Raw genomic sequence first — 14,592 nt, forward strand, 5'->3', positions numbered from 1 at the left:
CAAACAGCAGGTGGCGCTATACAGATAGATTTCAGTGAATAACTCAGTGGCTATGCTACATTTTTTATTATATGCAGTTGCAAAAGTATTCAGATCCAGGTGCTGGTTTGAGAAATGCAGAATATTTTTTTAAGGGACAAACCCTTTAACCCTGTAAGGACCTCCATTGTACATGTACGGCAGAAGTCCAGTGCTCGCACATGCAGCGGGTGCCATAGCCGCGGGGTTTCTGCTAATTTAAATAGACCCGAGGCACATGTATGCGATCAGCCACAATTGCCAATTATTGTCACCCAGGGTGACTTTAAAAAAAGTTAAAAAAAAGTTAAAAAAAGTTTTTACAAATATAAAAAAATATAAAAAATAAAAGTTCGAAGCACCCCCCTTTCCTTAAAATAAAAATACTTAAACAATAAAAAAACAAACATCATGGGCATCGCTGCGTGCGAAAATGACCATACTATTCTATTAAAATATAACAATATTAATGGCATACGGCAAATGCGTAACGGGAAAAAAAATAAAAACAGCCAATTTGCCATTTTTTGTCACTTCAACTACCCAATAGGTTGTTTTTTTAAAAGTGATCAAAAAGTCTCACACACTTCAAATTGATATCACTGAAAAGAACAGATCGTCCCCAAAAAAATTAGCCCTCACACAGCCCCATACACATAACTACAAAAAAGTTATAGGGGTCTGAATACGGTTATAATTTATTTTTTTTATTTTTTTCCTCAAAGGTTTTAATTTTATTTTCAGTATTAAAACGCAAGAAAAATTGTACAAGTGTGGTAGCGTTGTAACCGTACTGACCTGGAGAATGAAGATAACAGGTCAATTCTACCCCATAGTGTACAGTGTAAAAAAATAAATAAAATAAAAAACCTTTATCAGAATTGCGTTTTTTCCCAATTCTACCCCATTTGGAATTTTTTTTCCCGCTTCCTAATACATGGTATGCAACCGTAAATGGTGCCATTAGAAAGTACAACTTGTACCTAAAAAAATAAGCCCTCATAAGAAATAGAAAAATAAAAATGTTAGGACTATGGGAAGGCGGGGAGTGAAAAACAAAAATGGAAAATCCCAGGGTCATTAAGGGGTTAATCATGGGATATACCCCTTTAAAGGCTTCAAAAGCTGTCTATTCCTCTGGACTTTCCCCACCCCATACATATGCACGCAGGGGGAGAGGGGAGTAAACTAGGCACCACTACCAGCAGTTCATTTGGGCAACCCCCTATAGTTCCTGGAAAACCCCTTTAATCAGATAGGTTTGTGCAGAAGATTGTAGGAAATAGAAAGTACAGTAATTATATTCTTGCACCTTGTATAGTGGTATTTTGTGATATTTTATGCTTTCAATGATAACTCGGTGACAGCGTCGGAGCTGCTATTATCTCCACCTTTCTGCACAAACTTTCGTCATTATATTTCTTTTATTTGTTTTACAGTGTGGAATTTCACTTAGCCCTTAGGGTGAAATTCCAACAATGCAGTGACATAGTAAAAGTCTAGGTTAAAGGCGTAGAAGTGACGGCAGTCGCACTTCCTTCTGTGTTTAGATCCTAGGAATCGCTAACGATCCGCTCATTGCTGCCGTTTGCTCGGATCCATAAATGTAGCTTTGTCTTGAAGGTGAGTCCCATAATTTGATAGATATTCCTATAGTACATTAGCAGTTGTAATGGACTATAGAAAGACATCCCATTAAGGCTTAGAAGGAATTGTGCAAAGAACACTAAACCTGGAACTATTATTCATTCCCTTCAATGATTTCTAGTATTTTTTTTTTAGTTCTTCTATCAAAACCGACCATGGCAGTGCCATCGCAGACCGACCCAGATTTAATGGACCTGGAGGATGAGGAGCTGTGGGACATGATTGAAAAGCACAGGTGTAAAATTGTACAAAGACTGTCACCCGAACGCCTGACCCCTTATTTGCGTCAAGCTAGAGTGATAGACGCCATGGACGAAGAGGATATTCTGCACTGTGCGCGGTTTTCGACAAGGGCCATGAGACTGGGTGAGTCTTTCTAATGGTTATATAGTGCTAGCAAGGAAATATATGTCCGTGTAGTCAATATATTCACAATCTACAACTGTTATAGGCTACCTGCACACGACCGTTCCATTGTTTGCGGTCCGTAATTTGCGGATCTGCAAAAAACGGAAGCCCGCCGTGTGCCTTACGCAATTTGCGTAACGGAACAGGTGGCCCATTGTAGAAATGACTGTTCTTGTCCGCAAAACGGACAAGAATAGGAGAGGTTATATTTTTTGTGCTGTCCACATCTTTTGCAGCCCCATGGAAGTGAATAGGTCCGCATCCGAGCCGCCAAAACGACGGCTCGGATGCGGACCAAAACAACAGCCGTGTGCATGAGGTCATAAAGAGTACCGTATATGAGCCTATCTAATTAGTCTAAATTATACTAAAACTGCTAAGTTTCCCAAAAAAAGATAAAATGATCACATATAATAAAAAAATGAAATATAAAAGACATTATTGTTAATTCCCTAAATAGAAAATGCATGAAAATCAATTAAAAATGTCAACATATAACTGGAAAAAAAATCCACACACAGGACAGAATTTGCACAGAAGTTCGGCTGCGTTTCGGCAGTAGAATTTGCAGGTTTGGCCTGGATTTCATCGTCTGCATTGCAAAGTGTAAAATGTGCCAATGCTGCAGGGCTTTAAAAAAAATGTCATTCTGATGCTGCAAAAAAGAAAAAAAAAAAGAAAAAAGTGCACCATAAATTTTGCTATAAGCAATGGACTCACATGACATCAACTGTACAGACTGGTGATTGTAGCTAAGACGACATAACACATTTGCAATAATGTTTAGTAGAAGGGAAAAATAATAATAAATGTATCCTTGGGATTGGTCATCAATACGAGACCGGTGGGGGTCCGACTGCAGCAACCTCCGGCGATCACCTGATTGAAGAGGTCATGGAGCTCTGGTGAGTGCTGTGGCCTCCTCACAGCATATCAAGCACAGCGCTGTATATTGTATAGTGGCAGTGCTTGGTACTGCAGCCCAGACCCATGAACTGAAATGGAACTGAGCTGCACATAGGCCGTGTGACCGATGAACGTGACATCCCTGGCCTAGGAAGAGGCCACAGCTAAGTCTCTGTCCCCACCAATCAGATATTAATGACCGATGCTGAGGATAGGACATCAATAACAAACTCCTGGAAACCCCTGAGGCCCCTTGCAGACGAGCGTGCCGGATTCAGTCCGGAGGCGTTGCGGGCGGGTTCAGGGAAACCCGCGCAAGTTTGCATGCAATTTGTCTGCGATTGCGTTGCGTTGTTCAGTTTTTTTCCGCGCGAGTGCAAAGTGTTTTAATGCATTTTGCAAGCGCGTGATAAAAAAAACTGAATGTTAGTACCCAGACCAGAACCAGGACTTCTTCACTGAAGTTCGGGTTTGGGTTCTGTAGATTTTATTATTTTCCATTATAACATACGGATGCATTTCCGTATGTGTTCAGTTTTTTTGCGGACCCATTGACTTGAATAGAGCCACGGAACGTGATTTGCGGGCAATAATAGGACATGTTCTATCTTTAAACGGAACGGAAAAAGGGAAATACGGAAACGGAATGCATACAGAGTACATTCCTTTTTTTGCGGAACCATTGAAATTAATGGTTCCGTATACGGACCTTATACGGAACGCAAAAACGGCCAGTAAACGAGGAAAAAAAAACGGTCGTGTGCGGGAGGCCTAAGAGACCATGCTGGTGTGTGTAGTTAGGAGATAATGGGGACGATTTAATAATAAAAATGCACCAGAATTCTGTCTGAAACCAAGTCAGATTTCTGGCACACGTGCCATGCGTCACATATATTATGTGTCTTAGGCTACTTTCACACTTGCAGTTTGTCTGACAGGACTGAGTCTTGTCCTATTATTGTCCGCAAATCACGTTCCGTGGCTCCATTCAAGTCAACTGGTCCGCAAAAAAAAACAGAAAACATACGGAATGTACTCCGTATGTCTTCCGTAACCGTTCCGTTTTTGCGGAACCATCTATTGAAAATTTTATGCTCAGCCCAATTTTTTCAATGTAATTACTGTATACTGTATATGCCATACGGAGAAATACGGAACGGAAAAACGGAATGTAACCGGAAACTCTACTGAAACAAAAAAAGGAAAAACGGATCTGTTAAAAACGGCTCGCAAAACACAGAAAAAGCCATACGGTGGTGTGAACAAGCCCTAATGAAGAGGAAGTAAAGCTCGCATAGAGAATTGATCATCGAGGGGGCCAGGAGTTGGACCTCCACAATCAGATATTGATGACCCATCTTGAGGATAGTTCATCAATATGTACTACCTTCACAACCCCTTTAACCCCATGTGCTGCGTAGGTTAATACTGATGACCTATCCTCAGGATTGGTCAATAGTGTGTAATTGGTGGAGGTCTGACTCCCGTCACCCCTGCCGATCAGCTGAAGAGACAGTGTCGGTCCATTGAACTTCTTAGCTTCTTCCTAGGCCATGGACATCACGTTTCTAGGCACAGCTCAGTCCTGTTCAAGAAAATGGGACTCAGCTGCAATATCAAGCACAGATGCTATCCAATGACTGGCACTGTGCTTGGTAAACTGCAAGGAGACCACAGCGTTCATTGGAGCTCCACTGAGCACCTCAGCCTTCTCAAACAGCTGATCTGCGGGGGTGTTGAGAGTTGGACCCTCACCGATCACATACTTATGACCTATTCTGAGGATGGGTCATCAGTATTAAACACTTGGAGACCCCCTTTAAGGCCTAGTTCACACGCACGTATGCATTCCGTTTCCTTATTTCAGTTTTTCCGTTACGTTGAAAGATAGAACATGTCCTATTATTGCCCGCAAATCACGTTCCGTGGCTCCATTCAAGTCAATGGGTCCGCAGAAAAAATGGAACACATACGGAAATGCATCCGTATGTCTTCCGTATCCGTTCCGTTTTTTCTGAGCCATCTATTGAAAATGTTATGCCCAGCCCAATTTTTTCTATGTAATTACTGTATACTGTACATGGCATATGGAAAAACGGAACAGAAATGGAAACACAACGGAAACAAAAAACGGATCCGTGAAAAATGGACCGCAAAACACTGAAAAAGCCATACGTTCGTGTGAACTAGGCCTAATATATATCCCTGTATAGATCCTGGCTCATGCAGGCCTACATGTTCTACCTTGTTTTATAAAAGATGGCTGGATCATTACACACTTTCACCTCCTTTGTAATCCCTATCTCCTCACAGATTGTAAGCTCTTATGAGCTGTCCCCTTTCTCCTCTCAAAGATGGAGACACGCAGACACGGCGTGCGGCTGTACAATTGTTCTCCGCCATTGTGCATGACTCTTAAAGTAACCTAAAAACAGCCCTAGTATTATGTAATGTTTATAAACCAATTATAAATTTAAGACCAATTACCTCCCAAAGTTTAGTATCTCATAAAATCTATAAACTTGATTAAATGATATGATAGGAATGCTGAGTCAGCCGTCTACTGGCCTACTTTATGGAGCCTCACATAACGACACGTTGCAGCTGTAATTCAGTCCTTAAAGGGTCTGTCCCAGAATGACAACTTATTATCTATCCACAGAAGAGGTGCTAATGGGGTCATTTATCAAACTGGTGTAAAGTAGAACTTGCTTAGTTGCCCATAGCAACCAATCAGATTCCACCTTTCATTCTCCAAAAGAGCTGTGAGAAATGAAAGGTGGAATCTGATTGGTTGCTATGGGCAACTAAGCCAGTTCTACTTTACACCAGTTTGATAAATGACCTCAAAAGTGTCTGATCAGAGGGCGTCTGACCACATGGATTTCAACTAATCATGAGAAAAAAAAATCTCGTCTCCCCAATCGAATGGAGCCTCGTCATTTATAGTCTACAGGACTATCTCTGGCAGTCCCATAGAGTTTGAATGGAGCGGCAGTGAGCATGCTTGATGGCTGCTCCTATGAAACGGGGACACGGTACCCTGTTCTGTAAAAATAGAAACCAAATGAGGAGAAAGGTCACATTGAATCAATATAGCAAACTCACCCAGAAGAAGTAACAACATGGCCTTGTGCTCACTTTGTGAGTTTGTACCCTGCTATAGATATTCGTGGACCCATTCATCCATCCATTACTAGGTCTTTTAATTCATTATTAAATATATAGAGATATGGGGGGAGATTTATCAAACTGGTGTAAAGTAGAACTGGCTTAGTTGCCCATAGCAACCAATCAGATTCCACCTTTCATTTTCCAATAGAGCTGTCAAAAAAGAAAGATGGAATCGGATTGGTTGCTATGGGCAACTAAGCAAGTTCTACTTTACACCAGTTTAATAAATCTCTCCCATGGAGTCTTATTTCATATTTATCCAGCAGCAAAAAAATGGCCGCTAAGTAAAGCACAATGAAAGCGAATGAGGATTTAATTTACCAAAATTTTAGGCATGTGTATTAAATGTCCTCCAGACTGTTGGCTTGGACTGGAAAAACTGAAATTGGGAAAACTCCATTAAGGCATCATGCACACGGGCGTTGTTTTGGTCCGCATCCGAGCCGCAGTTTTTGCCTCTCGGGGGCGGACCCATTCACTTCAATGGGGCCGCAAAAGATGCGGACAGCATTCCGTGTGCTGTCCGCATCCGTTGCTCCGTTCCGTGGCCCCGCAAAAAAATATAGCCTGTCCTATTTTTGTCTGTTTTGCGGACAAGAAAAGGGATTTCTACAATGGGCCGCCTGTTCCGTTCTGCAAATTGCGGAAGGCACACGGGCGGCTTCTGTGTTTTGCGGATCCACAATTTGCAGAACGGTCGTGTGCATGAGGCCTAAGATTTAATTAGGTTTGGTGGACTTTACTACCGTGTCAGGGACTAATATATATTTTCTGGTTTTCCTATTTTCAGATTGAAATAAATATTCTCGGCTTTAACCTAATTTTTTCCATAAATATAGGACATCTACTGGATGTGCTCCACACAAGAGGAAAGAATGGAGCCACGGCTTTCTTGGAGAGCTTAATGCTGGTGAACCCCCGACTTTATACCCACATTACAGGAAAAGAAGCAAATAAGGATCCCAACAGCTTTACCAGTAAGAAATGTGCAGTGTTTACAACCAATGCCTCATTTTAGCTTCTGGATAGGGATATGACCACATGGTGCGGTCTTGTGGCACTTGTGACGCGGCCGCGCTTCTTTTGAGTACCGCGTGGCCGTAGGGGCTGCAGCGGGCTCTAATTAAACAAATGAGACTGTATTGTTAAAGTTTAATGTCACTTTATTTTATTTTTTGTAATGTGTAGGGGAAGTGACAAGGAAAGTTTTTCCAATATACTGTATTAAAGGGCATCTGTCAGCATTTTTGTACCTATGTACCACACTGGCTGACCTGTTACATGTGCACTTGACAGCTGAAGGCATCTGTGTTGGTCCCATGTACATACTGTATGTGCCCACATTGCTGAGAAAAATGAAGATTTAATATATGCAAATGAGCCTCTAGGAGCAACGGGGGCGTTACCATTACACCTATTGCAAGGTTCAAAAGCCAAAGGCTATCTTATTCCTGTTTTAATGGCCTAAATAAAACGTAACCTTTATCATTCATTTCAATATATGTTGCCCAATTATAATTAAAAAAAACTCTCTAGTCTTCCAGCTGTATATAATACAGTTTTTATTGTTTGCAATTTTCTATTGTTTTAAAAAAAACTATATTATATCTTAGTTTATTTCTGCAGATTTTGTAGGAAAAATCTATAGGGTTATTTTCCTCATACACCCTAATAGAAATTCTCTTGTTACCTCTATTTGAATGGGATTAGCAGAAATTGGCAGAAGTAGAGCGTATACACAGTATCATTACATCATTGGTGCAGGAGAATATTCATATCTGTGCGGCCACATTGCCTGCTTCCTTATCAAGGCTCTTTCTAAATGTACCTAATTAAGGCTGAGGCTCCTATTCCTACATATCTCTCCCTGCCTTGATCATAAGATCGGAGTGCCTGCAGTGCACTCCGCTGACCATTCCAACTAGAAGGACTATATTATTTAAAAAGCACAGCGCAGCTCCCCCGACATGTTTCGCCACAGCGCGGCGTCCTCAGGGGGTTGATAGTAACTCCATACCCCCTGAGGAAGCCGCCCTGCAGCGAAACATGTCGGGGGAGCTGCTTTGGCTCTCCTCTGGGCATTGCCGTTCCTAGCACCAATGCAGCATATTACATACGTTTTATTACATATGGTCATCACCCCTATCAATATGAATGTGCCCTATCCACAGGACTTATAGACACTAGCCAGCTGAGCGCCTTCCTCATGAACACACTGAGCAGTCTCCAGGAGGAGCTGATGCAGGAGAAACAGCTCAAGGGGACGTTGCTCCACCATCTGCACAAAATGCGTGAAAAGCAACAGCAGCTGAAAGAGGAAGGAGAATGCATGCGAAGTATGGAGCACGAGAACCAGCGCCTCCGCAGAGAGATGGACGCCCAGAGCCAAATGCTGAGCAAACTGAAAGATGAGCAGTACGAGCTGTCCATGCGCTACTCGCACGCCTTGCAGGAGAAGGACGCCGTACAGGGCAGGAACAGCGACCTGCAGGAACAGGTCGGCAGCTGATTATTTTATACACGGCCTGTCTTGCCCTTAGCCAATCACAGCATAGGATACAAATAAAAAGCTGTGCTGTGATTGGGCAACAAAGAGATTTTTTTCTTTTACACACTTTTCTGCTCATAGTTTTGGATGGGCCATCTTGAAATATGGCGGTAGAAAACCTGTTGAGCATTAAAGGGGTTTTCCGAATTTTTTATACAGATGACTTATCCTCTGATCAGTTGGAGTCCGACACCCTGGACCACCGCCTATCAACTGATCTGGTGACCGCCACTGTACATCTAAACCCAGGGGTGTAGCTATAGGGGGTGCATAGGTGGCAGTCGCTACCGGGCCCAGAAGCCTGAGGGGGCCCAAAGACCCTTGTGCCACATAAGAAGACACCTGTATTAGAGAAAGTGCATTCTGGTCAAGTTACCCCTATGGCTGGGGTTAGGGTCAAGAATTTGGCGGGGAAGGTGTTGCCATTTAAATTTTTGCCTCAGCCAGTAGAAAGGCTATGTGCTTCCCTGCCCCTGGCCACAAAGCACTGAGGGAAGGGGGGCCCAAGGTGAACTCTTGCACCCGGGCCAAATTGGGAAATTGTAAGGGCAGATTAGATAATTCTGGTACCCCAAGCAAAGTTATGTCTGGGGCTCCCATGGCAGTGACAAGCTACGCCCCTTCACATCGTTAAGTCCCATTGCACCACTAAACTCCACCCCTGTCAGCCTGCTCCCATTAACCTGCGAATACCCATTTTCACTTTTTTAGTGCAGCCTGGGTACTTCTTCTTGTACCCAAGTACAGATGAACCAGCTGCACGGGCAGCATGTCGGCCCTTTAGTTGTTTTATTTTTAATTTTTATCTGCTGCTTATGACCATCAGGGGCCCCCTGATCTCTGGGCCTCCAAAAATGTGCTTGGTTTGCGAAAAGTCCATCACTTCCTATTGTCCTCCTGGGTCAGCCAGAGGGTATTACTGCACATGCTTGTTTTTGGGGGGGTGTTAAAAAAAATTCCACCTATACACCTCAATTTTGGTGAATTCTTTTTATAGTACATTTTTCCAATTCTTTCTGCATAAAAATAAATAAATTAAACAAGACCCTAAAGACTAAATACTTTATGATGTGTAAAAACACTTCTATAGTTGGCTCTGCTGTAACTTCAATTTTTTTTCTGTGGACCTTTCAGCTGTATTTGGTGAAGGAGGAGCTGCATAGGGTTAAAATGGAGCTGCAGGTGGCTCAGAGCTGGACCTCCCGAGTTAAGTGTGAAGAAGAGTTGGAAGTTCTGCAGAAGGAGAACAGGATGCTGAAGGAGAAGCTGGAAGGACAGAACAAGCTGGTGAGACATGATGAGCACTATGTTTGTGGCCTATAAGACACATTTTAGGATATGGCTACATGCACACGAACGTATTTTGTTTCCATGTCCATTCGGTTTTTTTTACGGATTGGATGAGGATTGTAATGAACCCCAAGGTTTACTGCAGGGTACTGTATTATTATTATTATGGGAAGTGGATTTAAAGGGGTCAGTGAAAAGCAATTATTACCTATCAGCTGGATAAGTGATAAATGCTGTATTGTTAGGGGTCTGACCCTGGTTCCACATTTCTGCCACAGCTATGTTCCCTGACACCCTCATAAAATATCACAGCCATAATCCCCCCCCCCCCCCCCATGTCTACCTCTCTACCCATAAGTATAGTCTGACTTTTTTTATCTATCTACCCCTTTATTTTCTGCCTTGTCCTCCCTCCACATCCTTCCGTCTCATAGCTGTCATACTGTAGATTTTCATTTCTGGTGCATGGTCAGATTAAGATTTGAGAGATCTTTTAAAGGGCATCTGCCAGCAAGCTCAAGGCATCTAGTCCCATGTTCATATGTGCCAGCATTGCTGAGCATTAGGAGCAACGGGGGCGTTGCCATTACACCTAGAGGCTCTGCTCTCTCTGCAACTGCTGCGCCCTCTGCGCTTTGATTGTCAGGGCCAGGCGTGAAGATGTTTACACTGCCTGGTCGTGTCCATCAAAGTCTATGGAGATGATGGAATCCTCTTTGCTCGGGCTCTACTCTTGATTGAACTCTGCAGAATTGATGATAGCCGAAAATGGAACCAAGGTCTTTACGGCTGCCGAAACAGTGTAACAATGTATTTAGTCACAGTGTGGAGTGCAAGCAGCTTTTTTTTTTTTTTATAAAATTTGCTCACCACCGTGCTTGTTTTGTGGTTTGCAAACCCGTGGATCCACAAAATATGGATGCGTTCCCTGTGCCATACGCCTTTCTTTGTGGACCCATTGACATCAACGGGTCCCATGGTCCGCATGTTACGGACATATTCTGTCTTTTTTGCCGAATGGACATACGGATACAGAAAGTGCACAGATGATCTTTGTTGTTTCCGCATCCGTATGTCCATTCCAGAAAAAGGATAGCCCATGTCCTATAATTGGCCTCAAAATGTGGACCACGGACCCAATCAACAACTGTTCCACAAAAAAAGGGGAAGCAACACAGACGATATCCGTATTTTGCAGATCCGCAATTTGCAGACCGCCACATGCATGAGGCTTCAAGGTCAGTACACATATAGAGCTTGCCTTGCGTTTTAGCTGTGATTTTTGGTAAAACAATTAAAAAATGCTGCTACAAAAAAATGTACTTAGATCGGCTGTCTACACCTGAAGCAGAGTTATCACAGGGGCTCAGGCTGGAGGATCAATGTGGTGCAGGGGTAGAAGTTTTGTCTTACTCGATACCAGGGATGCCCAACCAATGGCCCTCTAGCTGTTGCAAAACTACAACTCCCAGCATGCCCGGACAGCCTACAGCTATCAGCCAACAGGAGGGCATGATGGGAGTTGTAGTTTTACAACAGCTGGAGAGCCGCAGGTTGAGCATCCCTGCTCTATACCAACTATAGGTTTACTTATTTTGAGCTAAAATTCTATGCCAGGATTGTGGTGCTCATGCAATCTAAGGCCTCATGCACACGACCGTTGTTTGGGTCCGCATCCGAGCCGCCGTTTTGGCGGCTCGGATACTGACCCATTCACTTTAATGGAGCCGCAAAAGATGCGGACAGCACTCCGTGTGCTGTCCGCATCCGTGGCTCCGTTCCGCGGCCTCACCAAAAAAATAGAACATGTCCTATTCTTGTCCGCGCTTTGCGGACAAGAATAGGCATTTATATTGCCGGCGCCCGTTCCGCAAATTGCAGAAGTCAACACGGGCAGCTTCCGTTTTTTGCGGATCCGCGGTTTGCAGACCGCAAAAAACGTCACGGTCGTGTGCATGAGGCCTAAGCCTTATTCACACGTCGGTGTTTTGGTCGGTAATTTCCATCAGTGATTGTGAGCCAAAACCAAGATTGGAGCCTCCACAGACATAAGGTACAAGGGAAATATCTGCTCCTGTTCTGTCTTTAGAGCCGCACCTGGTTTTGGCTCAACATCACTCATGGAAATCACTGACCAAACACTGACGTGTGAATGAGGCTTTAGGTGCAAACCAGCGCATCTTACGTCACTCCCTTTCCCGTAGCCACACAACCCTTGCCTGATAAGCCATGCCCCTTTTCAGACTAGGTATAGAAACTATCTCTAATCCTAGATTCAAACTGCCATTTTGTTTTACCAATTTACATCAAAATCTAAGTGCACTCACATTAGTAAATGTAGGTCAATGACACGTTGCTACTAGGGATGAGCGAACTCGAACTGTATAGTTCGGGTTCGTACCGAATTTTGGGGTGTCCGTGACACGGACCCGAACCCGGACATTTTCGTAAAAGTCCGGGTTCGGTGTTCGTCGCTTTCTTCGCGCTTTTGTGACGCTTTCTTGGCGCTTTTTGAAAGGCTGCAAAGCAGCCAATCAACAAGCGTCATACTACTTGCCCCAAGAGGCCATCACAGCCATGCCTACTATTGGCATGGCTGTGATTGGCCAGAGCACCATGTGACCCAGCCTCTATTTAAGCTGGAGTCACATAGCGCCGCCCGTCACTCTGCTCTGATTAGCGTAGGGAGAGGTTGCGGCTGCGACAGTAGGGCGAGATTAGGCAGATTAACTCCTCCAAAGGACTTGATTAACTGATCGATCTGCAGCTGTGGATCATTGAGCTGCTGATCCTCAATTGCTCACTGTTTTTAGGCTGCCCAGACCGTTTGTCAGTCACATTTTTCTGGGGTGATCGGCGGCCATTTTGTGTCTTGTGGTGCGCCAGCACAAGCTGCGACCAAGTGCATTTAACCCTCAATGGTGTGGTTGTTTTTTGGCTAAAGCCTACATCAGGGTGAAGCTGTCACACCAAGTGCATTTAACCAGCAATAGTCTGTTCATTTTTTGGCCATATACAAAATCAGGGGCAAGCTGCGCCTGTCACCAAGTGCATTTAACCCTCAATGGTGTGGTTGTTTTTTGGCTAAAGCCTACATCAGGGTGAAGCTGTCACACCAAGTGCATTTAACCAGCAATAGTCTGTTCATTTTTTGGCCATATACTAAATCAGGGGCAAGCTGCGCCTGTCACCAAGTGCATTTAACCCTCAATGGTGTGGTTGTTTTTTGGCTAAAGCCTACATCAGGGTGAAGCTGTCACACCAAGTGCATTTAACCAGCAATAGTCTGTTTATTTTTTGGCCATATCCCAGTCTAATTCTGTCACTAAATCCATACCGGTCACCCAGCGCCTAAATACTAGGCCTCAAATTTATATCCCGCTAAATCTGTCCTTAGTGCTGTAGCTGGGCGAGTTATTTAGTGTCCGTTCAAGCACATTTCTTGTTCTGGGTTGAAATACAATTCCCAATTTAGCAATTTCATAATTTAGTGGTTTCTGCTATATCAGAGCTATTTGAAATCTATCCCTAAAAGGGTATATAATATTCAAGGTGCACATTGGGTCATTCAGAATAACTTCACACACACCCGCTACTGTGTATTTCCAAGTCTAATTCTGGCACTAAACCCATACCTGTCACCCAGCGCCTAAATACTAGGCCTCAAATTTATATCCAGCTAAATCTGTCCCTAGTGCTGTAGCTGGGCGAGTTATTTAGTGTCCGTTCAAGCACATTTCTTGTTCTGGGTTGAAATACAATTCCCAATTTAGCAATTTCATAATTTAGTGGTTTCTGCTATATCAGAGCTATTTGAAATCTATCCCTAAAAGGGTATATAATATTCAAGGTGCACATTGGGTCATTCAGAATAACTTCACACACACCCGCTACTGTGTATTTCCAAGTCTAATTCTGGCACTAAACCCATACCTGTCACCCAGCGCCTAAATACTAGGCCTCAAATTTATATCCCGCTAAATCTGTCCTTAGTGCTGTAGCTGGGCGAGTTATTTAGTGTCCGTTCAAGCACATTTCTTGTTCTGGGTTGAAATACAATTCCCAATTTAGCAATTTCATAATTTAGTGGTTTCTGCTATATCAGAGCTATTTGAAATCTATCCCTAAAAGGGTATATAATATTCAAGGTGCACATTGGGTCATTCAGAATAACTTCACACACACCCGCTACTGTGTATTTCCAAGTCTAATTCTGGCACTAAACCCATACCTGTCACCCAGCGCCTAAATACTAGGCCTCAAATTTATATCCCGCTAAATCTGTCCCTAGTGCTGTAGCTGGGCGAGTTATTTAGTGTCCGTTCAAGCACATTTCTTGTTCTGGGTTGAAATACAATTCCCAATTTAGCAATTTCATAATTTAGTGGTTTCTGCTATATCAGAGCTATTTGAAATCTATCCCTAAAAGGGTATATAATATTCAAGGTGCACATTGGGTCATTCAGAATAACTTCACACACACCCGCTACTGTGTATTTCCAAGTCTAATTCTGGCACTAAACCCATACCTGTCACCCAGCGCCTAAATACTAGGCCTCAAATTTATATCCCGCTAAATCTGTCCCTAGTGCTGTAGCTGG

At 43.3% G+C, this 14,592-nt stretch overlaps 1 protein-coding gene across 4 annotated transcripts in view; it reads left to right on the forward strand.

The window, feature by feature from the left end:
* The window catches only part of CARD14 (caspase recruitment domain family member 14), an 83,967-nt gene that overhangs the window by 26,629 nt on the left and 42,746 nt on the right, over positions 1 to 14,592 (forward strand). For 2 of the 4 annotated variants that reach the window (XM_044300320.1, XM_044300321.1), the window contains exons 2-5: positions 1,801 to 2,031; positions 6,993 to 7,130; positions 8,325 to 8,650; positions 9,836 to 9,988. In XM_044300320.1, coding sequence (XP_044156255.1) covers positions 1,821 to 2,031; positions 6,993 to 7,130; positions 8,325 to 8,650; positions 9,836 to 9,988 — 828 coding nt within the window. In that variant the 5' untranslated portion in view covers positions 1,801 to 1,820. Of the gene's footprint in view, positions 1 to 1,568; positions 1,642 to 1,786; positions 2,032 to 6,992; positions 7,131 to 8,324; positions 8,651 to 9,835; positions 9,989 to 14,592 lie in introns of those variants that run through there. The other 2 variants (XM_044300322.1, XM_044300323.1) reach the window with 2 other exon arrangements.

This window comes from Bufo gargarizans, chromosome 6 (assembly GCF_014858855.1).
Source record: "Bufo gargarizans isolate SCDJY-AF-19 chromosome 6, ASM1485885v1, whole genome shotgun sequence".
In the NCBI taxonomy this organism is placed as follows: Eukaryota; Metazoa; Chordata; class Amphibia; order Anura; family Bufonidae; genus Bufo; species Bufo gargarizans.